Source organism: Saccoglossus kowalevskii, chromosome 7 (genome assembly GCF_978046115.1).
Source record: "Saccoglossus kowalevskii chromosome 7, keSacKowa6.1, whole genome shotgun sequence".
Classification (NCBI taxonomy): Eukaryota; Metazoa; Hemichordata; class Enteropneusta; family Harrimaniidae; genus Saccoglossus; species Saccoglossus kowalevskii.
Genome location: NC_140647.1, coordinates 7755005 through 7781064, shown reverse-complemented (window position 1 = coordinate 7781064; position 26060 = coordinate 7755005). Strand labels below are relative to the sequence as shown.

The following is a 26060-nucleotide window of genomic DNA, read 5'->3' as shown; positions in this document are numbered from 1 at the left end:
TCAATATGTTGGTCAGGGTTCAGACCCTGTGTATTTTTCGGTGGGTACCGTTTAATTTCATTACCCTGGCTACGTGTTAAAATGGTTATGAATTCATTTTGGATAAGTACGTACATAACCGACCAATCTTGGACTTTATTTTGCATGCAGGTAAGGTACACCTACAGACATAACTGTGGACATTCAGTTCTTTTTATTTAGATCATGGCAATTTTTTGGTCAGAGCGCCCTCTAGTTTTGTGGAGAATCATGTTCATTTGGAATGCTCTGATTGGATGGAAGTTCAAGCCTAGCAAGGTGTGATAGAATTGGCCTGTTATGTTCAGATTCAAATAAGCATGAACCACTAATTTGACAGGGAAGTGATACTTATAATGCAGCAAGCTGTTCTTATTGCTGTTGTGGTAGAGTTTTTCTATTTTCCTGTCAAATGCATTTATTGGTCCACTGAAAAATGAAAATAATGTTCCCTGTAACTTAGACTCTTATTGATCAAGGCATTTTAAAAATCATGGGTGTTAACTCCCCTCAAGTTATGACCCGTTGTCCCCTACAGAATAATGGTTGCATCTAATATTAAAATAAAGATGGCGGAGTATAGCGTTGATTCATCTCGTTCTACTCTGGATTACTTGGAGTCAATAAAGATCCTAGAAAGTTAGTATTTATATGCCTGTGTGTTTTTTGTTTGTTTGTTTTTTCACTGTCTTTGACTTTCCCAGTATGTTTGTTGCTGTTGACAACAATTCAGTCCTCTGCCAGGCTTCAGTCAATGTTTTTCTTCACTACCTACCCAACTCCTCGTCGGGCACTATGTAGCTGGTGTGGTATATTTATCACAGACAGTAGGGCAATTGTCACATTTAGTGCTCCAAGAAAATATTCTCTGTCCATGTGTATTTATATAAATAGATGCAGTTTCTTTGGCTTGAATAACGATCACTGGCTTCGTACATACAGGTATACTGGTTTACCTGTTTCTAGTTGAAATATAGCCAATCTTATTAACCAAGACAGTTGGACATTTGCCACATGTCACAACACTCATTTCCAAGTGCCATAGCTTGAAACAAGTAGTCAAATCTGATATTGGCTGGAGCTTTAGTTTATATGGACATGGTAAATGGCAAACTAGATGGTCAGAAAGTAATAAAAATAATCACAGCTTTACTCCACCCACCCCACTATGAAGTAAAAGGCTGTTTATAAGGCCATGTATGATGGTTTCATTTTTCTTATGGAAAACAATTTTAATTAAAAACTTCTATGCTCCTGTACCCAACCGTGGGGGTTCATCACACTAAACAACAGGTGTCACTATTACTAAGATAAATGTACTTTTTTTTCATTAAAATTACTGAATGCTTATACATATGTACTAAAACGTTAGTTAACATTTAATATCAGGCAATGCATTGGTTCATTACCCTGGCTACGTGTTAAAATGGTTATGAATTCATTTTGGATAAGTACGTACGTAACCGACCAATCTTGGACTTTATTTCAATATGTTGGTCAGGGTTCTGACCCTGTGTATTTTTCGGTGGGTACCGTTTAATTTCATTACCCTGGCTACGTGTTAAAATGGTTATGAATTCACTCTGGATAAGTACGTACATAACCGACCAATCTTGGACTTTATTTCAATATGTTGGTCAGGGTTCTGACCCTGTGTATTTTTCGGTGGGTACCGTTTAATTTCACCACCCTGGCTACGTGTTAAAATGGGTATGAATTCATTTTGGATAAGTACGTACATAACCGACCAATCTTGGACTTTATTTCAATGTGTTGGTCAGGGTTCTGACCCTGTGTATTTTTCGGTGGGTACCGTTTAATTTCATTACCCTGGCTACGTGTTAAAATGGTTATGAATTCATTTTGGATAAGTACGTACATAACCGACCAATCTTGGACTTTATTTCAATGTGTTGGTCAGGGTTCTGACCCTGTGTATTTTTCGGTGGGTACCGTTTAATTTCATTACCCTGGCTACGTGTTAAAATGGTTATGAATTCATTTTGGATAAGTACGTACATAACCGACCAATCTTGGACTTTATTTCAATATGTTGGTCAGGGTTCTGACCCTGTGTATTTTTCGGTGGGTACCGTTTAATTTCATTACCCTGGCTACGTGTTAAAATGGTTATGAATTCACTCTGGATAAGTACGTACATAACCGACCAATCTTGGACTTTATTTCAATATGTTGGTCAGGGTTCAGACCCTGTGTATTTTTCGGTGGGTACCGTTTAATTTCATTACCCTGGCTACGTGTTAAAATGGTTATGAATTCATTTTGGATAAGTACGTACATAACCGACCAATCTTGGACTTTATTTCAATATGTTGGTCAGGGTTCAGACCCTGTGTATTTTTCGGTGGGTACCGTTTAATTTCATTACCCTGGCTACGTGTTAAAATGGTTATGAATTCATTTTGGATAAGTACGTACATAACCGACCAATCTTGGACTTTATTTTGCATGCAGGTAAGGTACACCTACAGACATAACTGTGGACATTCAGTTCTTTTTATTTAGATCATGGCAATTTTTTGGTCAGAGCGCCCTCTAGTTTTGTGGAGAATCATGTTCATTTGGAATGCTCTGATTGGATGGAAGTTCAAGCCTAGCAAGGTGTGATAGAATTGGCCTGTTATGTTCAGATTCAAATAAGCATGAACCACTAATTTGACAGGGAAGTGATACTTATAATGCAGCAAGCTGTTCTTATTGCTGTTGTGGTAGAGTTTTTCTATTTTCCTGTCAAATGCATTTATTGGTCCACTGAAAAATGAAAATAATGTTCCCTGTAACTTAGACTCTTATTGATCAAGGCATTTTAAAAATCATGGGTGTTAACTCCCCTCAAGTTATGACCCGTTGTCCCCTACAGAATAATGGTTGCATCTAATATTAAAATAAAGATGGCGGAGTATAGCGTTGATTCATCTCGTTCTACTCTGGATTACTTGGAGTCAATAAAGATCCTAGAAAGTTAGTATTTATATGCCTGTGTGTTTTTTGTTTGTTTGTTTTTTCACTGTCTTTGACTTTCCCAGTATGTTTGTTGCTGTTGACAACAATTCAGTCCTCTGCCAGGCTTCAGTCAATGTTTTTCTTCACTACCTACCCAACTCCTCGTCGGGCACTATGTAGCTGGTGTGGTATATTTATCACAGACAGTAGGGCAATTGTCACATTTAGTGCTCCAAGAAAATATTCTCTGTCCATGTGTATTTATATAAATAGATGCAGTTTCTTTGGCTTGAATAACGATCACTGGCTTCGTACATACAGGTATACTGGTTTACCTGTTTCTAGTTGAAATATAGCCAATCTTATTAACCAAGACAGTTGGACATTTGCCACATGTCACAACACTCATTTCCAAGTGCCATAGCTTGAAACAAGTAGTCAAATCTGATATTGGCTGGAGCTTTAGTTTATATGGACATGGTAAATGGCAAACTAGATGGTCAGAAAGTAATAAAAATAATCACAGCTTTACTCCACCCACCCCACTATGAAGTAAAAGGCTGTTTATAAGGCCATGTATGATGGTTTCATTTTTTCTTATGGAAAACAATTTTAATTAAAAACTTCTATGCTCCTGTACCCAACCGTGGGGGTTCATCACACTAAACAACAGGTGTCACTATTACTAAGATAAATGTACTTTTTTTTCATTAAAATTACTGAATGCTTATACATATGTACTAAAACGTTAGTTAACATTTAATATCAGGCAATGCATTGGTTCATTACCCTGGCTACGTGTTAAAATGGTTATGAATTCATTTTGGATAAGTACGTACGTAACCGACCAATCTTGGACTTTATTTCAATATGTTGGTCAGGGTTCTGACCCTGTGTATTTTTCGGTGGGTACCGTTTAATTTCATTACCCTGGCTACGTGTTAAAATGGTTATGAATTCACTCTGGATAAGTACGTACATAACCGACCAATCTTGGACTTTATTTCAATATGTTGGTCAGGGTTCTGACCCTGTGTATTTTTCGGTGGGTACCGTTTAATTTCACCACCCTGGCTACGTGTTAAAATGGGTATGAATTCATTTTGGATAAGTACGTACATAACCGACCAATCTTGGACTTTATTTCAATGTGTTGGTCAGGGTTCTGACCCTGTGTATTTTTCGGTGGGTACCGTTTAATTTCATTACCCTGGCTACGTGTTAAAATGGTTATGAATTCATTTTGGATAAGTACGTACATAACCGACCAATCTTGGACTTTATTTCAATGTGTTGGTCAGGGTTCTGACCCTGTGTATTTTTCGGTGGGTACCGTTTAATTTCATTACCCTGGCTACGTGTTAAAATGGTTATGAATTCATTTTGGATAAGTACGTACATAACCGACCAATCTTGGACTTTATTTCAATATGTTGGTCAGGGTTCTGACCCTGTGTATTTTTCGGTGGGTACCGTTTAATTTCATTACCCTGGCTACGTGTTAAAATGGTTATGAATTCATTTTGGATAAGTACGTACATAACCGACCAATCTTGGACTTTATTTCAATGTGTTGGTCAGGGTTCTGACCCTGTGTATTTTTCGGTGGGTACCGTTTAATTTCATTACCCTGGCTACGTGTTAAAATGGTTATGAATTCATTTTGGATAAGTACGTACATAACCGACCAATCTTGGACTTTATTTCAATATGTTGGTCAGGGTTCAGACCCTGTGTATTTTTCGGTGGGTACCGTTTAATTTCATTACCCTGGCTACGTGTTAAAATGGTTATGAATTCATTTTGGATAAGTACGTACATAACCGACCAATCTTGGACTTTATTTCAATATGTTGGTCAGGGTTCAGACCCTGTGTATTTTTCGGTGGGTACCGTTTAATTTCATTACCCTGGCTACGTGTTAAAATGGTTATGAATTCATTTTGGATAAGTACGTACATAACCGACCAATCTTGGACTTTATTTTGCATGCAGGTAAGGTACACCTACAGACATAACTGTGGACATTCAGTTCTTTTTATTTAGATCATGGCAATTTTTTGGTCAGAGCGCCCTCTAGTTTTGTGGAGAATCATGTTCATTTGGAATGCTCTGATTGGATGGAAGTTCAAGCCTAGCAAGGTGTGATAGAATTGGCCTGTTATGTTCAGATTCAAATAAGCATGAACCACTAATTTGACAGGGAAGTGATACTTATAATGCAGCAAGCTGTTCTTATTGCTGTTGTGGTAGAGTTTTTCTATTTTCCTGTCAAATGCATTTATTGGTCCACTGAAAAATGAAAATAATGTTCCCTGTAACTTAGACTCTTATTGATCAAGGCATTTTAAAAATCATGGGTGTTAACTCCCCTCAAGTTATGACCCGTTGTCCCCTACAGAATAATGGTTGCATCTAATATTAAAATAAAGATGGCGGAGTATAGCGTTGATTCATCTCGTTCTACTCTGGATTACTTGGAGTCAATAAAGATCCTAGAAAGTTAGTATTTATATGCCTGTGTGTTTTTTGTTTGTTTGTTTTTTCACTGTCTTTGACTTTCCCAGTATGTTTGTTGCTGTTGACAACAATTCAGTCCTCTGCCAGGCTTCAGTCAATGTTTTTCTTCACTACCTACCCAACTCCTCGTCGGGCACTATGTAGCTGGTGTGGTATATTTATCACAGACAGTAGGGCAATTGTCACATTTAGTGCTCCAAGAAAATATTCTCTGTCCATGTGTATTTATATAAATAGATGCAGTTTCTTTGGCTTGAATAACGATCACTGGCTTCGTACATACAGGTATACTGGTTTACCTGTTTCTAGTTGAAATATAGCCAATCTTATTAACCAAGACAGTTGGACATTTGCCACATGTCACAACACTCATTTCCAAGTGCCATAGCTTGAAACAAGTAGTCAAATCTGATATTGGCTGGAGCTTTAGTTTATATGGACATGGTAAATGGCAAACTAGATGGTCAGAAAGTAATAAAAATAATCACAGCTTTACTCCACCCACCCCACTATGAAGTAAAAGGCTGTTTATAAGGCCATGTATGATGGTTTCATTTTTCTTATGGAAAACAATTTTAATTAAAAACTTCTATGCTCCTGTACCCAACCGTGGGGGTTCATCACACTAAACAACAGGTGTCACTATTACTAAGATAAATGTACTTTTTTTTCATTAAAATTACTGAATGCTTATACATATGTACTAAAACGTTAGTTAACATTTAATATCAGGCAATGCATTGGTTCATTACCCTGGCTACGTGTTAAAATGGTTATGAATTCATTTTGGATAAGTACGTACGTAACCGACCAATCTTGGACTTTATTTCAATATGTTGGTCAGGGTTCTGACCCTGTGTATTTTTCGGTGGGTACCGTTTAATTTCATTACCCTGGCTACGTGTTAAAATGGTTATGAATTCACTCTGGATAAGTACGTACATAACCGACCAATCTTGGACTTTATTTCAATATGTTGGTCAGGGTTCTGACCCTGTGTATTTTTCGGTGGGTACCGTTTAATTTCACCACCCTGGCTACGTGTTAAAATGGGTATGAATTCATTTTGGATAAGTACGTACATAACCGACCAATCTTGGACTTTATTTCAATGTGTTGGTCAGGGTTCTGACCCTGTGTATTTTTCGGTGGGTACCGTTTAATTTCATTACCCTGGCTACGTGTTAAAATGGTTATGAATTCATTTTGGATAAGTACGTACATAACCGACCAATCTTGGACTTTATTTCAATGTGTTGGTCAGGGTTCTGACCCTGTGTATTTTTCGGTGGGTACCGTTTAATTTCATTACCCTGGCTACGTGTTAAAATGGTTATGAATTCATTTTGGATAAGTACGTACATAACCGACCAATCTTGGACTTTATTTCAATATGTTGGTCAGGGTTCTGACCCTGTGTATTTTTCGGTGGGTACCGTTTAATTTCATTACCCTGGCTACGTGTTAAAATGGTTATGAATTCATTTTGGATAAGTACGTACATAACCGACCAATCTTGGACTTTATTTCAATGTGTTGGTCAGGGTTCTGACCCTGTGTATTTTTCGGTGGGTACCGTTTAATTTCATTACCCTGGCTACGTGTTAAAATGGTTATGAATTCATTTTGGATAAGTACGTACATAACCGACCAATCTTGGACTTTATTTCAATATGTTGGTCAGGATTCAGACCCTGTGTATTTTTCGGTGGGTACCGTTTAATTTCATTACCCTGGCTACGTGTTAAAATGGTTATGAATTCATTTTGGATAAGTACGTACATAACCGACCAATCTTGGACTTTATTTCAATATGTTGGTCAGGGTTCAGACCCTGTGTATTTTTCGGTGGGTACCGTTTAATTTCATTACCCTGGCTACGTGTTAAAATGGTTATGAATTCATTTTGGATAAGTACGTACATAACCGACCAATCTTGGACTTTATTTTGCATGCAGGTAAGGTACACCTACAGACATAACTGTGGACATTCAGTTCTTTTTATTTAGATCATGGCAATTTTTTGGTCAGAGCGCCCTCTAGTTTTGTGGAGAATCATGTTCATTTGGAATGCTCTGATTGGATGGAAGTTCAAGCCTAGCAAGGTGTGATAGAATTGGCCTGTTATGTTCAGATTCAAATAAGCATGAACCACTAATTTGACAGGGAAGTGATACTTATAATGCAGCAAGCTGTTCTTATTGCTGTTGTGGTAGAGTTTTTCTATTTTCCTGTCAAATGCATTTATTGGTCCACTGAAAAATGAAAATAATGTTCCCTGTAACTTAGACTCTTATTGATCAAGGCATTTTAAAAATCATGGGTGTTAACTCCCCTCAAGTTATGACCCGTTGTCCCCTACAGAATAATGGTTGCATCTAATATTAAAATAAAGATGGCGGAGTATAGCGTTGATTCATCTCGTTCTACTCTGGATTACTTGGAGTCAATAAAGATCCTAGAAAGTTAGTATTTATATGCCTGTGTGTTTTTTGTTTGTTTGTTTTTTCACTGTCTTTGACTTTCCCAGTATGTTTGTTGCTGTTGACAACAATTCAGTCCTCTGCCAGGCTTCAGTCAATGTTTTTCTTCACTACCTACCCAACTCCTCGTCGGGCACTATGTAGCTGGTGTGGTATATTTATCACAGACAGTAGGGCAATTGTCACATTTAGTGCTCCAAGAAAATATTCTCTGTCCATGTGTATTTATATAAATAGATGCAGTTTCTTTGGCTTGAATAACGATCACTGGCTTCGTACATACAGGTATACTGGTTTACCTGTTTCTAGTTGAAATATAGCCAATCTTATTAACCAAGACAGTTGGACATTTGCCACATGTCACAACACTCATTTCCAAGTGCCATAGCTTGAAACAAGTAGTCAAATCTGATATTGGCTGGAGCTTTAGTTTATATGGACATGGTAAATGGCAAACTAGATGGTCAGAAAGTAATAAAAATAATCACAGCTTTACTCCACCCACCCCACTATGAAGTAAAAGGCTGTTTATAAGGCCATGTATGATGGTTTCATTTTTCTTATGGAAAACAATTTTAATTAAAAACTTCTATGCTCCTGTACCCAACCGTGGGGGTTCATCACACTAAACAACAGGTGTCACTATTACTAAGATAAATGTACTTTTTTTTCATTAAAATTACTGAATGCTTATACATATGTACTAAAACGTTAGTTAACATTTAATATCAGGCAATGCATTGGTTCATTACCCTGGCTACGTGTTAAAATGGTTATGAATTCATTTTGGATAAGTACGTACGTAACCGACCAATCTTGGACTTTATTTCAATATGTTGGTCAGGGTTCTGACCCTGTGTATTTTTCGGTGGGTACCGTTTAATTTCATTACCCTGGCTACGTGTTAAAATGGTTATGAATTCACTCTGGATAAGTACGTACATAACCGACCAATCTTGGACTTTATTTCAATATGTTGGTCAGGGTTCTGACCCTGTGTATTTTTCGGTGGGTACCGTTTAATTTCACCACCCTGGCTACGTGTTAAAATGGGTATGAATTCATTTTGGATAAGTACGTACATAACCGACCAATCTTGGACTTTATTTCAATGTGTTGGTCAGGGTTCTGACCCTGTGTATTTTTCGGTGGGTACCGTTTAATTTCATTACCCTGGCTACGTGTTAAAATGGTTATGAATTCATTTTGGATAAGTACGTACATAACCGACCAATCTTGGACTTTATTTCAATGTGTTGGTCAGGGTTCTGACCCTGTGTATTTTTCGGTGGGTACCGTTTAATTTCATTACCCTGGCTACGTGTTAAAATGGTTATGAATTCATTTTGGATAAGTACGTACATAACCGACCAATCTTGGACTTTATTTCAATATGTTGGTCAGGGTTCTGACCCTGTGTATTTTTCGGTGGGTACCGTTTAATTTCATTACCCTGGCTACGTGTTAAAATGGTTATGAATTCATTTTGGATAAGTACGTACATAACCGACCAATCTTGGACTTTATTTCAATGTGTTGGTCAGGGTTCTGACCCTGTGTATTTTTCGGTGGGTACCGTTTAATTTCATTACCCTGGCTACGTGTTAAAATGGTTATGAATTCATTTTGGATAAGTACGTACATAACCGACCAATCTTGGACTTTATTTCAATATGTTGGTCAGGGTTCAGACCCTGTGTATTTTTCGGTGGGTACCGTTTAATTTCATTACCCTGGCTACGTGTTAAAATGGTTATGAATTCATTTTGGATAAGTACGTACATAACCGACCAATCTTGGACTTTATTTCAATATGTTGGTCAGGGTTCAGACCCTGTGTATTTTTCGGTGGGTACCGTTTAATTTCATTACCCTGGCTACGTGTTAAAATGGTTATGAATTCATTTTGGATAAGTACGTACATAACCGACCAATCTTGGACTTTATTTTGCATGCAGGTAAGGTACACCTACAGACATAACTGTGGACATTCAGTTCTTTTTATTTAGATCATGGCAATTTTTTGGTCAGAGCGCCCTCTAGTTTTGTGGAGAATCATGTTCATTTGGAATGCTCTGATTGGATGGAAGTTCAAGCCTAGCAAGGTGTGATAGAATTGGCCTGTTATGTTCAGATTCAAATAAGCATGAACCACTAATTTGACAGGGAAGTGATACTTATAATGCAGCAAGCTGTTCTTATTGCTGTTGTGGTAGAGTTTTTCTATTTTCCTGTCAAATGCATTTATTGGTCCACTGAAAAATGAAAATAATGTTCCCTGTAACTTAGACTCTTATTGATCAAGGCATTTTAAAAATCATGGGTGTTAACTCCCCTCAAGTTATGACCCGTTGTCCCCTACAGAATAATGGTTGCATCTAATATTAAAATAAAGATGGCGGAGTATAGCGTTGATTCATCTCGTTCTACTCTGGATTACTTGGAGTCAATAAAGATCCTAGAAAGTTAGTATTTATATGCCTGTGTGTTTTTTGTTTGTTTGTTTTTTCACTGTCTTTGACTTTCCCAGTATGTTTGTTGCTGTTGACAACAATTCAGTCCTCTGCCAGGCTTCAGTCAATGTTTTTCTTCACTACCTACCCAACTCCTCGTCGGGCACTATGTAGCTGGTGTGGTATATTTATCACAGACAGTAGGGCAATTGTCACATTTAGTGCTCCAAGAAAATATTCTCTGTCCATGTGTATTTATATAAATAGATGCAGTTTCTTTGGCTTGAATAACGATCACTGGCTTCGTACATACAGGTATACTGGTTTACCTGTTTCTAGTTGAAATATAGCCAATCTTATTAACCAAGACAGTTGGACATTTGCCACATGTCACAACACTCATTTCCAAGTGCCATAGCTTGAAACAAGTAGTCAAATCTGATATTGGCTGGAGCTTTAGTTTATATGGACATGGTAAATGGCAAACTAGATGGTCAGAAAGTAATAAAAATAATCACAGCTTTACTCCACCCACCCCACTATGAAGTAAAAGGCTGTTTATAAGGCCATGTATGATGGTTTCATTTTTCTTATGGAAAACAATTTTAATTAAAAACTTCTATGCTCCTGTACCCAACCGTGGGGGTTCATCACACTAAACAACAGGTGTCACTATTACTAAGATAAATGTACTTTTTTTTCATTAAAATTACTGAATGCTTATACATATGTACTAAAACGTTAGTTAACATTTAATATCAGGCAATGCATTGGTTCATTACCCTGGCTACGTGTTAAAATGGTTATGAATTCATTTTGGATAAGTACGTACGTAACCGACCAATCTTGGACTTTATTTCAATATGTTGGTCAGGGTTCTGACCCTGTGTATTTTTCGGTGGGTACCGTTTAATTTCATTACCCTGGCTACGTGTTAAAATGGTTATGAATTCACTCTGGATAAGTACGTACATAACCGACCAATCTTGGACTTTATTTCAATATGTTGGTCAGGGTTCTGACCCTGTGTATTTTTCGGTGGGTACCGTTTAATTTCACCACCCTGGCTACGTGTTAAAATGGGTATGAATTCATTTTGGATAAGTACGTACATAACCGACCAATCTTGGACTTTATTTCAATGTGTTGGTCAGGGTTCTGACCCTGTGTATTTTTCGGTGGGTACCGTTTAATTTCATTACCCTGGCTACGTGTTAAAATGGTTATGAATTCATTTTGGATAAGTACGTACATAACCGACCAATCTTGGACTTTATTTCAATGTGTTGGTCAGGGTTCTGACCCTGTGTATTTTTCGGTGGGTACCGTTTAATTTCATTACCCTGGCTACGTGTTAAAATGGTTATGAATTCATTTTGGATAAGTACGTACATAACCGACCAATCTTGGACTTTATTTCAATATGTTGGTCAGGGTTCTGACCCTGTGTATTTTTCGGTGGGTACCGTTTAATTTCATTACCCTGGCTACGTGTTAAAATGGTTATGAATTCATTTTGGATAAGTACGTACATAACCGACCAATCTTGGACTTTATTTCAATGTGTTGGTCAGGGTTCTGACCCTGTGTATTTTTCGGTGGGTACCGTTTAATTTCATTACCCTGGCTACGTGTTAAAATGGTTATGAATTCATTTTGGATAAGTACGTACATAACCGACCAATCTTGGACTTTATTTCAATATGTTGGTCAGGGTTCAGACCCTGTGTATTTTTCGGTGGGTACCGTTTAATTTCATTACCCTGGCTACGTGTTAAAATGGTTATGAATTCATTTTGGATAAGTACGTACATAACCGACCAATCTTGGACTTTATTTCAATATGTTGGTCAGGGTTCAGACCCTGTGTATTTTTCGGTGGGTACCGTTTAATTTCATTACCCTGGCTACGTGTTAAAATGGTTATGAATTCATTTTGGATAAGTACGTACATAACCGACCAATCTTGGACTTTATTTTGCATGCAGGTAAGGTACACCTACAGACATAACTGTGGACATTCAGTTCTTTTTATTTAGATCATGGCAATTTTTTGGTCAGAGCGCCCTCTAGTTTTGTGGAGAATCATGTTCATTTGGAATGCTCTGATTGGATGGAAGTTCAAGCCTAGCAAGGTGTGATAGAATTGGCCTGTTATGTTCAGATTCAAATAAGCATGAACCACTAATTTGACAGGGAAGTGATACTTATAATGCAGCAAGCTGTTCTTATTGCTGTTGTGGTAGAGTTTTTCTATTTTCCTGTCAAATGCATTTATTGGTCCACTGAAAAATGAAAATAATGTTCCCTGTAACTTAGACTCTTATTGATCAAGGCATTTTAAAAATCATGGGTGTTAACTCCCCTCAAGTTATGACCCGTTGTCCCCTACAGAATAATGGTTGCATCTAATATTAAAATAAAGATGGCGGAGTATAGCGTTGATTCATCTCGTTCTACTCTGGATTACTTGGAGTCAATAAAGATCCTAGAAAGTTAGTATTTATATGCCTGTGTGTTTTTTGTTTGTTTGTTTTTTCACTGTCTTTGACTTTCCCAGTATGTTTGTTGCTGTTGACAACAATTCAGTCCTCTGCCAGGCTTCAGTCAATGTTTTTCTTCACTACCTACCCAACTCCTCGTCGGGCACTATGTAGCTGGTGTGGTATATTTATCACAGACAGTAGGGCAATTGTCACATTTAGTGCTCCAAGAAAATATTCTCTGTCCATGTGTATTTATATAAATAGATGCAGTTTCTTTGGCTTGAATAACGATCACTGGCTTCGTACATACAGGTATACTGGTTTACCTGTTTCTAGTTGAAATATAGCCAATCTTATTAACCAAGACAGTTGGACATTTGCCACATGTCACAACACTCATTTCCAAGTGCCATAGCTTGAAACAAGTAGTCAAATCTGATATTGGCTGGAGCTTTAGTTTATATGGACATGGTAAATGGCAAACTAGATGGTCAGAAAGTAATAAAAATAATCACAGCTTTACTCCACCCACCCCACTATGAAGTAAAAGGCTGTTTATAAGGCCATGTATGATGGTTTCATTTTTCTTATGGAAAACAATTTTAATTAAAAACTTCTATGCTCCTGTACCCAACCGTGGGGGTTCATCACACTAAACAACAGGTGTCACTATTACTAAGATAAATGTACTTTTTTTTCATTAAAATTACTGAATGCTTATACATATGTACTAAAACGTTAGTTAACATTTAATATCAGGCAATGCATTGGTTCATTACCCTGGCTACGTGTTAAAATGGTTATGAATTCATTTTGGATAAGTACGTACGTAACCGACCAATCTTGGACTTTATTTCAATATGTTGGTCAGGGTTCTGACCCTGTGTATTTTTCGGTGGGTACCGTTTAATTTCATTACCCTGGCTACGTGTTAAAATGGTTATGAATTCACTCTGGATAAGTACGTACATAACCGACCAATCTTGGACTTTATTTCAATATGTTGGTCAGGGTTCTGACCCTGTGTATTTTTCGGTGGGTACCGTTTAATTTCACCACCCTGGCTACGTGTTAAAATGGGTATGAATTCATTTTGGATAAGTACGTACATAACCGACCAATCTTGGACTTTATTTCAATGTGTTGGTCAGGGTTCTGACCCTGTGTATTTTTCGGTGGGTACCGTTTAATTTCATTACCCTGGCTACGTGTTAAAATGGTTATGAATTCATTTTGGATAAGTACGTACATAACCGACCAATCTTGGACTTTATTTCAATGTGTTGGTCAGGGTTCTGACCCTGTGTATTTTTCGGTGGGTACCGTTTAATTTCATTACCCTGGCTACGTGTTAAAATGGTTATGAATTCATTTTGGATAAGTACGTACATAACCGACCAATCTTGGACTTTATTTCAATATGTTGGTCAGGGTTCTGACCCTGTGTATTTTTCGGTGGGTACCGTTTAATTTCATTACCCTGGCTACGTGTTAAAATGGTTATGAATTCACTCTGGATAAGTACGTACATAACCGACCAATCTTGGACTTTATTTCAATATGTTGGTCAGGGTTCAGACCCTGTGTATTTTTCGGTGGGTACCGTTTAATTTCATTACCCTGGCTACGTGTTAAAATGGTTATGAATTCATTTTGGATAAGTACGTACATAACCGACCAATCTTGGACTTTATTTCAATATGTTGGTCAGGGTTCAGACCCTGTGTATTTTTCGGTGGGTACCGTTTAATTTCATTACCCTGGCTACGTGTTAAAATGGTTATGAATTCATTTTGGATAAGTACGTACATAACCGACCAATCTTGGACTTTATTTCAATATGTTGGTCAGGGTTCAGACCCTGTGTATTTTTCGGTGGGTACCGTTTAATTTCATTACCCTGGCTACGTGTTAAAATGGTTATGAATTCATTTTGGATAAGTACGTACATAACCGACCAATCTTGGACTTTATTTTGCATGCAGGTAAGGTACACCTACAGACATAACTGTGGACATTCAGTTCTTTTTATTTAGATCATGGCAATTTTTTGGTCAGAGCGCCCTCTAGTTTTGTGGAGAATCATGTTCATTTGGAATGCTCTGATTGGATGGAAGTTCAAGCCTAGCAAGGTGTGATAGAATTGGCCTGTTATGTTCAGATTCAAATAAGCATGAACCACTAATTTGACAGGGAAGTGATACTTATAATGCAGCAAGCTGTTCTTATTGCTGTTGTGGTAGAGTTTTTCTATTTTCCTGTCAAATGCATTTATTGGTCCACTGAAAAATGAAAATAATGTTCCCTGTAACTTAGACTCTTATTGATCAAGGCATTTTAAAAATCATGGGTGTTAACTCCCCTCAAGTTATGACCCGTTGTCCCCTACAGAATAATGGTTGCATCTAATATTAAAATAAAGATGGCGGAGTATAGCGTTGATTCATCTCGTTCTACTCTGGATTACTTGGAGTCAATAAAGATCCTAGAAAGTTAGTATTTATATGCCTGTGTGTTTTTTGTTTGTTTGTTTTTTCACTGTCTTTGACTTTCCCAGTATGTTTGTTGCTGTTGACAACAATTCAGTCCTCTGCCAGGCTTCAGTCAATGTTTTTCTTCACTACCTACCCAACTCCTCGTCGGGCACTATGTAGCTGGTGTGGTATATTTATCACAGACAGTAGGGCAATTGTCACATTTAGTGCTCCAAGAAAATATTCTCTGTCCATGTGTATTTATATAAATAGATGCAGTTTCTTTGGCTTGAATAACGATCACTGGCTTCGTACATACAGGTATACTGGTTTACCTGTTTCTAGTTGAAATATAGCCAATCTTATTAACCAAGACAGTTGGACATTTGCCACATGTCACAACACTCATTTCCAAGTGCCATAGCTTGAAACAAGTAGTCAAATCTGATATTGGCTGGAGCTTTAGTTTATATGGACATGGTAAATGGCAAACTAGATGGTCAGAAAGTAATAAAAATAATCACAGCTTTACTCCACCCACCCCACTATGAAGTAAAAGGCTGTTTATAAGGCCATGTATGATGGTTTCATTTTTCTTATGGAAAACAATTTTAATTAAAAACTTCTATGCTCCTGTACCCAACCGTGGGGGTTCATCACACTAAACAACAGGTGTCACTATTACTAAGATAAATGTACTTTTTTTTCATTAAAATTACTGATATATATATATATATATATTTAAATATAGGTTTTTGTGAAAAACATTTCTCAGTTGAAGCAATCATTAAAATAACAGCAAAATGATTCAGAACAACGAATACCTGGTAACATATTTTATGCATATCAGGTTTTTTTCTACAATTCAGCGGCGTCACCAAGTGGGGGAGATAGGGATCTCCCTACCAGGGTGTGGAGTTTTTGATAATTTTAAGTTAAAATGGAGCATTCTATGGCTTCCTTGGGGCCAAAATTACTATCAGACAGGTCACAGTTAAAGACTGTGGCCACATGTGATCCCTGATCAATAAGAATTTTATGGTTGCCCCAGGGTAAGAGGGCGCATGGCCATGGCAAGGGGGCGCATGGCCATGGCAAGGGGGCGCATGGCTGTGGCATGAGAGCGCTGCGCCCATGTTTCCTTGTTTAAACAAATCCCTGCATATAACATATTTCTTCACCTTAAGTGACTGACCAAAATTCAGATATTATTGTTTTCATTGTTATCAACTCCAGGTAAGAACTCTTCATAGATCTGAGAGCAAAAAATATTGCACCGACATTTTGAACAGGAAATATGACAATATTCAATAAAAGTATCCTTACCTGACAACTGCCAGACCATCATTAATATATTCCTGGATTTCAGGATTGTCTTCATACTGTAAACAAATAATAAGCCAGATTTTTTCATTTGATGTTTTGAAAGATGGTTCAAATTTTTTCTTTAGGCTACATTAGAGTACCTGGGTACATGTATTTCACATTAGAGTACCGGGGTACATGTATTTCACATTAGAGTACCGGGGTACATGTATTTCACATTAGAGTACCTGGGTACGTGTATTTCACATTAGAGTACCTGGGTACATGTATTTCACATTAGAGTACCGGGGTACATGTATTTCACATTAGAGTACCGGGGTACATGTATTTCACATTAGAGTACCTGGGTACATGTATTTCACATTAGAGTACCGGGGTACATGTATTTCACATTAGAGTACCTGGGTACATGTATTTCACATTAGAGTACCGGGGTACATGTATTTCACATTAGAGTACCGGGGTACATGTATTTCACATTAGAGTACCGGGGTACATGTATTTCACATTAGAGTACCGGGGTACATGTATTTCACATTAGAGTACCTGGGTACATGTATTTCACATTAGAGTACCGGGGTACATGTATTTCACATTAGAGTACCGGGGTACATGTATTTCACATTAGAGTACCGGGGTACATGTATTTCACATTAGAGTACCGGGGTACATGTATTTCACATTAGAGTACCGGGGTACATGTATTTCACATTAGAGTACCGGGGTACATGTATTTCACATTAGAGTACCGGGGTACATGTATTTCACATTAGAGTACCGGGGTACATGTATTTCACATTAGAGTACCGGGGTACATGTATTTCACAACTATTTTGAGAATTAAAGAAATTAGCAGTACTATTAAACTATTTGCATTTACCTTTTCAAGTAAAGCTATAGCATCATCATGGTTTCTACAATAATGAGAATAAATATCTTCTAGTTCCTCAGAGTAATTGATGAAACATTGACCTAATGACAGAAAATTTTATAAATACATACAAAATTTATCAATATGCAAGTCTTGTAAAATAATCAATTTGCAATGAAGTCTAGAGTGAAAGTGTTTTAGAAAAAGAAATAATATGTAATATAATCAACATAGAAAACAGTTGAATCATTACCGGCAGATGGAGGTTATTTGGCATATTTAAACCCTTAAAAGTTAACTATGGATAAAAAATACTAATAAGAATTGAGCATGAGATTCGAAGCTGACTTCAATGGGTTCCATTCATTTCTGATGCATTATCTACCTTATAGTACCATGTACAATGTAATCCCACTGACCTGCCACCTGGTTCTCAGTTGGTTGCCTAGCAACATTCTCTTCTAAAGTTTCTAGAAATCTCTCAGATACATCAATGACTTTCTCAACATTACCAAACAAGATATCTAACTCTATTCCTTTGGCCTGCAAAGTCAAATGAACACGACATACATAGTTAGATCATAGGTATGACCCTGCTTCAATTAAAGTTCCCATTAATATTAGGAAGACTAAGTACAGCTACTTTAAATCTAATTCCAATCAGTTTGTATCTTCCAGACCAGTAAGATAGAAATCATTACAGCCAAGAAGAAATGTGCCAGGATTGGATCCATTTATCACATTTTTACCTTCTGGTATCTAGTTGTAAAAGTGAATATGAATAAGAAGCAAATTGACAGTACAGTCAATTACACATATATGCATGGAATGTACATTTATTTTTGGCTGGAAAGACCATTGTGAATAAATTATTAGGTGCAACAACAGAATAGTAGCATTAAAATAAATATACCAGGAGGAAACAGAATAGATAAGCCCATCACCTGAATAGAATAAAACCAGAACAAACCTGGACAAAGCTACCGGTACATGCACATTTAGGTGTATTACCAATAGTTATGTTTGCAAGAATTTTATGTATTAATCATGCAAGACTGAAATCATGATTTTTCCCTATTTAGTATCAAAATCAAAGTATTGTACAAGTCACTACATATCAACACAATTTTACACCAAGGATGAATATTTTGAAGACCAGAAACAATGAAAATGAAGAGCAGAGGATGGAAACACCGTCACCTAGGTTACAAGGAACAGAAGATCAATAATTAGTACTGGTAACAATAGACCTAAAAAAGGCATAAGCTGTAGAGTAATATAATGTAGTTGCATACACACATTTTGAAATATGCAAATAGGTCACTATGCACATGATTATGCAGTGACATAGTTTTCAGGTTCATCCATCAAAATATTTTATGACGCTAAGCTCACAGGTTGCATGATTTGGTAATCTAGCTGGTTTCTCACAGAGTACAGTCACAGTGAAGGTTATATAGGTGTACAGTGTATCAAAATAATGCAGTTTAAAAAAGGTAAGAGTCACAGCATATGTCCCTTTAAATATAATGTATACAATGTATATTGGAGGTATTGTCAATCACATGCAGGTGTAATTCAATCACATACAGGTAATATTTCAAGTTTTCAATATTCTATAAATTTCTGCTTGCACAATTTGAATTATGGGTAAGTGAAATTACAAATTTTAATTTATGATTAGATATTGGTAAGATTTGTAAATATCAGGAGTGAGGAAGACAAACAGTCAATTTTTAAAAAATGCTGCTCAGCATAGTTCTACTACAGACCGGTCTGGAAATGGATAGAATTTCTTTCAAACCATGCTCGTTATGGATAAATACTGATTCACAACTTTTAGACAATAGTCACACAGAAATCAACCATGGACAGTGAAGGAAATAATAAAAGTAAAAATCAATCTTGAACTAGTCCACAATAAATTAAACTAACTTCAAGTTATCGAAACTGATAACAACAAGAGAAAATTAGTAAAAAAATTGATTTTTCATTCAGACATTCTCTGAATTATTAAATGTACTACTATAACAATCTATACAATCATCTGAAATCTCACAAATGTCAGTGAACCAAGTTTGGACCTAATTGAACTGCGTGAATATGAGATATAAGCCAAAATGTGATAAAATGGATGAAAATTGTGGATTTTTGTTATACAATATGGCTACTGATCAGCCATATTGCATTGAATCTTGACAAAAATCAACTCGCATCTTTGTGAAATGATATACTACCTCTGTACTGAATCTGAACAAACTTTAATAGTAAATGAACAAAAATAAGTATTTTTGATGAACAAAATGGCCCATTCCAAAAAAAATCTGCAAAATAATGCATGTGCCTCAGTATGCCAGGTGTTACCCATAATACAAGTCTTAACAGAATCAATCTCTCAATACATATAAAATGTAGGTTTTTAGGCTATTTTGGGAGGAAATATCAATGTATCAACCATGTACTAAGTTTGGAAAAAATGAACTTCTGAGATAATGTGACAGACAGACAAACAGACAGAACCCTATTCATAAGCCCCTTGAATGTGTCCAGCCAGTGGCTAAAATTAAAAGTAATTCCCAATTCAAATCATTGCCGGTTCTAGACCGGTTTATAGAGAGACTGTGTGTACATTAACAGTTTTTAGTGCCATGAGTTGAATGTTTGCCTTTTTTTGTACTGGTATCTTTTAATAATCCATGAATATTATTAATGTGCAAGATAAGCCTGGGGTATAAATGCCAAACACATTACAAATCAACAGAATTTGTTTTCTATACAAGAATTAAAACCATCAATATTAGCTCTTATACCTGTATTTGTGAATATTAGTACATGCAACAAAAATATGTGATGTTAGGTGTTAGGTAGGAAAACACAGAAAAGACCCAGAAAATAAAAATTAGCAATAATAATAGAGCAAAAAATAATAATGAAAACCAACAATGGGTCTGTTGTTCTGTTTCTTATTGTCTTCTTGATTAGCTTCTTGTTGGGCTGCTATGGCTCTGACTAGCAAGGTCTGGAACTAAATACAGTCATGGTGATATTACTGAATGCAATATGAAATGAATCATGCTTTGAATTTAAGGATGACCATGCATGTGGTATATCTCACATAAAAAAACATGCTTCTTAAATGTGAACATAATATAATAATGTAACAAAATATAATTTTTCAGACAAAAAGATTTCTATAACTATTTTCATACATTCAACATTTACAAACCAAATAATAGTATTTGTTAAATATGAAAACCTACTACTTACTTTCTGGTCTTTGAGAGATCCAATAAAGCCATCATAGCACAGTTTAATATCTTTGACGTAATCTCTCTCAGTTTTCATCAATTCATCAATTACTTTATTTCTCATTTCTTCATTTTTTTTCTTCAAATCAGCGACAGGATCTGGCTTCAAGTCACGCAACTCAGCTGAAATAAAACAGTTATAAAATTCCTTGTTAGACCCAGAAAATAAAGAGGCATGTTTCCGGTTGTTAGACCCAGAAAATAAAGAGGCATGTTTCCGGTCCTTGTAGACCCAGAAAATAAAGAGGCATGTTTCCGGTCCTTGTTAGACCCAGAAAATAAAGAGACATGTTTCCGGTCCTTGTAGACCCAGAAAATAAAGAGGCATGTTTCCGGTCCTTGTAGACCAAGAAAATAAAGAGGCATGTTTCCGGTTCTTGTTAGACCCAGAAAATAAAGAGGCATGTTTCCGGTCCTTGTAGACCCAGAAAATAAAGAGGCATGTTTCCGGTCCTTGTTAGACCCAGAAAATAAAGAGGCATGTTTCCGGTCCTTGTAGACCCAGAAAATAAAGAGGCATGTTTCTGGTCCTTGTAGACCCAGAAAATAAAGAGGCATGTTTCCGGTCCTTATAGACCCAGAAAATAAAGAGGCATGTTTCCGGTCCTTATAGACCCAGAAAATAAAGAGGCATGTTTCCGGTCAATTTGTTTTCAATATTAATGTATACACAGTATTTTATTTTCAAATTGCCATTGAATTAGTATTTTGATTTTTCATAAAAGTTTTTCTATAACTCTGTCAAAAAGCCTTTAAAAAAAGGTGTAATGTGCTGCTCAGTATTAACATGATGCATGCTGTACATGTGATGACATGTTTTGTGGAGGGCATTATAAATATAATCAAATACCTAAAGAAATATCTAATAATTTAATTTGTAATTAAACAGTGGTTCCTGAGATACAACTACCGGTAGATGTACATAATTTTTTTTAATTATTATGCAAATTATGCACAGATCTTCACTAATAGTACTCAAAATCCTATAAGTGGCTCTTAAGATTTAACGATGAACAAAATAATTATGCAAAGCAGCTTATTAAAATAGCATGAAACTGACACAGGCATTGCACATAGCAGCCATTAGCCATTTGAAAGCCAGTCTTCTTATTTTGATCAAGCTATGTCCATTTGGTCAAAAATCATCGAAAAGTGCAAAATGTTGCATGAAATTCAAAAACACTATCATACCTGTTAATTTAGTTTCTTCATTTCTTAGTATATCCACTTCAGATACACATGCTTCTAACTGGTGTTTTACTTCATCACAGTTCTCATCACTCACAACTTTCATCATCTGTTCCAACCTCTGTATTTCTTCTTTCTTGGCCTATCAAAAATAAATTTATCTATTATTAACATTTGCAGACTGTACACAATTCTTAATTTTAAGATAAAATCATAAGTAGTCACCAACTAGTCTGTGCAATAATCTACCATGTAATCTACATAAAGTACAGCTTGCATTTAATACACATGTATAATATCAATTTAACAAATTGAATGTCATAATTTTTTAATGTTGGTCAACGTTTTGCACATTATTATGCATTTTTCTAAAGGTTTTGTTAATTTTGAACCAAATAAACACAATTTCATATTTTCTTGATTGTTTTGTGAAGGATTTCAAAATTCGACGTTGAAAGGTCAAAGTGTTAAATATGTACCATCACCATAACAGTTTCTCTTAATGTCAGCAGATATAAATGATTTCCAATTCTGTGTCTAGCCATATAGATGAAGATAGATCACTATATTTTTACAAAAGTGTTTTTTTTTTCCTGTGAATATTTCACTAATTGTACACTCTGTATCATTCCTGCTATTTCACATAAGTTCATAAAAGACTGTGGTTACCTGGAGTGATGCATTGCAGACAGACTACAAAGGCATACATGTGTGAAGAGGATTAAGTTTTGCAAATAAGTATTGTTTATATTTAAGCTATATGTCAACTATTGTAAAAGGATTAATTAAAAACTGGGTTTTAATTTTGCTCATTTCCCTGACTGGAAAATGCGCTAAATTAAAACCCAGTGAATATGTAAAATTTAGCATAAAACACATTATCTAAATGATAAAACTGTGAATTTAAAACCCACTGAATATGCCTGAAATGGTAAATCAGCGAAATTTAAATCCAGAAATCAACAAATCCCAACAGTGGTATACTTACTATTTATATTCTAAAATTATTACATTAACCAAACTTAATTATTAATATACAAATATATAATACTGCATAGGTTCTCAAAATTACTACAAATAAAAATACAATACATCAATAAACAGGTAAATTGTAAATTCAAGCCACACCTTTAAACAATATCAAAAACAACAAAAACAATAATTTATAAGATAAGAAGAAACTTACAAAAATCTCCACATCCAATTCTCTAAGTCTTGATTCAAGATTTGTGATTATTTCTTCGCTTTCTTGCATTCTTCGAGCTATAAACAGAACAGACAATTATCACAGCGTGGCTTTGTGCATTGATAGATTGAAGGTAAATATACAACTTTTCAACAGGTTATATATTATCTACACGAGGAATGTGCCATACATAAACAAATACAAACACATGGTATACGTACATCTAACTGTTAGTTGACAATAAAGGATTGAGATCAATATTGTCAAATTGCCAAAATAAAAATTATAACTGTTGAGTAAATAGTGAATATATTTATCAATGAGAATAAAATATTTACTTTATTGATAGAAAACTTTTGTGTCTGTTCTAGTTCATAGACAGAGACCTGACCCCACCCCAAACCACCACCCACCATTACACCTGCTAAAAAACAAAAATTCAAGACACGCAAACAGAACATCATAGTCTGATGACACGACATGCTTGAATGAACATACACCAACAATACCTACTTTACAATGGCTGAGTCAATGTTTATAAAGAATCCAGTGATACATTAAAATTCTGATAATACTACCGGTATTATGCTATTTACTGTCCAATCAGGTATTTATAGTTGAACAATTTGATTGACATTTTGTACACATTGTAGCAACACTGCCATACAATATGGATGTAGTTTTAACATTATTTATACCAAGTTGTACTGAACACTTTGAAACAACTTAAAATAAAAACCTCACCTTGGGTGAAATACTAAATATCTAAATATAGACCAGCTTTAAAAAAACACAGATCAGGACAGAAATAGGAAATATTGTAATTGTACAAAATACCAAGGTGCAAAGTTCATATAGAATCCTATTGTTGTAGCTAATAGCAACAGGTAAAAGGTCACTTTACCATGATGATATCATTGCGCTGAGTACCATCAAGGACTGTTACAGAAAACAAATAGAAGATGGAAGGCAAAGCAAACAATACCAGGATGAATACAGGTCAGAGATTTAATGAGTGTGCCAATGTTGTTTTGTTAATTCTGTTGATATACATGTAGTTTGTATCACAAAGTGTGAAGTTAATTGGGAGACAATCATAATTAAAACAATTATTATGCATGTACACATTGTTGGAAAGCCAGACATCTAGGATATTTTAAACATCTACTTAGGGGGTCTTCAATCATAAAAACTTATGCAGGAGACATGTAAATTGATTGATTGGGGGGTGCAATAGTAAACTTTGTACTGCATGCATTAAAATTGCAACAAGAAACTAAAAAAATGATTGAATGTAAAACATTGTACAGGAGAAACAAAAAACAGACAATATACAAAGTAGAAATATAAACTGATCTAGTATAGGGGTTTGTACTTTTCAAAATTTAGCATGAGGTAACATTTTGTTTTGTTTTGTTTGAGGGAGGGGCGGGGGTTCAGGTATATTTAACACTATGCAGGTTTATAAATCATTTGTTGTATGTGAACAGTATTATTTGAATTACTGTAAAATCTGTATTAAAAGCGGCGGCTTATAATAAAATGATACAATGCAACATATGAGAAATGGTGATTCTTTGGTTCTCAATTGTTCAAAAAGAATGGGTGCGGCTTCTATTAGGAATGCGGCTTCTAATACAGATTTCACGGTACATGTATATCCGATCCCATACTGCAAAATATGAGACAAGCCTACACATATGAAATGTTGGATTAACCGACACTCACTTCCAGGTCTCATTGGTCCCAATAGATCTTCTTCTAGAATTGTCTGTGGTCTCATCTTAGGTGGCGCTGGCCTTCCAGGTGGCAGCTTTTTTGGTGGAGGTGGTCTACCAGCTGGTGGTGCTTTACCTAAAGCAAAAAGGTCTATAAGAGGATTAGTCCAATGAATAAATAGCCATGTCAGTTTACGTTAGTTGTCACTTTGCAGATACACAAGTATAAAAAGAAAAGTCAATAATTTATAAAAAATTAACACATTAATATTCAATGTATGGTACTCTTGTTTAAACAATGAAATTAATGCCAGTTAGAATTAAGACTACGGTCATCTATGCCAGACAGGAATATTGTTATAGCCTTATATGGGTGAGTTTAATGTATTCAAGGTTACCTGTTTTCATATATACGATACATGTATGTATATATACCCAAACTTAGTCAAAGTGAAAAATTTGTGATAAAAAAGATGCTAACTAAAATTGTTTGAGTAACGAACATCGAGTTACAAAGACATCAAGTTTAAAAAACAATGAGTTACAAAAAGGACCACGCCCACATTTTAAAAACCACGCCCACATTTTAGAAACCACGCCCACTCTTGTGAGACTTTGTCCAAATTGTAACTCGATGTCCAATTAACAGTCTACAGAACTTTGAGTTATGGGCAACATATATTTGTTGTTTTGTTTAAGCATTCAACTGTTACTTAATCAAAATTTAAAAAAACAATAAGTTATCACAGTATATAAGTGCTGATGACTGTGGGATAAGATGTAGTCAAACTCATCATTGACATTATACATTTGAAAGATTACTGCATTTGTACTATTCATTAGCACATGAGCTCACATAATGATAGTCATGAGTCTATGGCTAAAATAAGTCATGATTAAAAAATAACATTTTATGTAAATTCTTATGAGAGATGTGTTATATAACACATATATATGTGTATTATATTATATAACATATATATATGTGTATATAAATACAAAAATATGATAGACATAAAACTCACATATCTCCACAAGAGAGTTCTCTTAAGAGTGTCATCTTTG

The 26060-nt window shown here is 35.7% G+C and overlaps 1 protein-coding gene across 1 annotated transcript in view; it reads right to left on the bottom strand.

Annotated features, from left to right (window-relative positions):
• Positions 1-26060, bottom strand: part of LOC102808854 (uncharacterized) — an 82627-nt gene that overhangs the window by 45839 nt on the left and 10728 nt on the right. The window contains exons 5-12 of the mRNA XM_085501611.1: positions 25006-25131; positions 23278-23354; positions 22095-22233; positions 20863-21026; positions 20537-20620; positions 18015-18138; positions 17605-17696; positions 16725-16780 (exon numbers count right to left, since the gene is read on the bottom strand). Of these exons, the coding sequence (XP_085357737.1) occupies positions 16725-16780; positions 17605-17696; positions 18015-18138; positions 20537-20620; positions 20863-21026; positions 22095-22233; positions 23278-23354; positions 25006-25131 (862 nt within the window). The remainder of the gene's footprint in view (positions 1-16724; positions 16781-17604; positions 17697-18014; positions 18139-20536; positions 20621-20862; positions 21027-22094; positions 22234-23277; positions 23355-25005; positions 25132-26060) is intronic.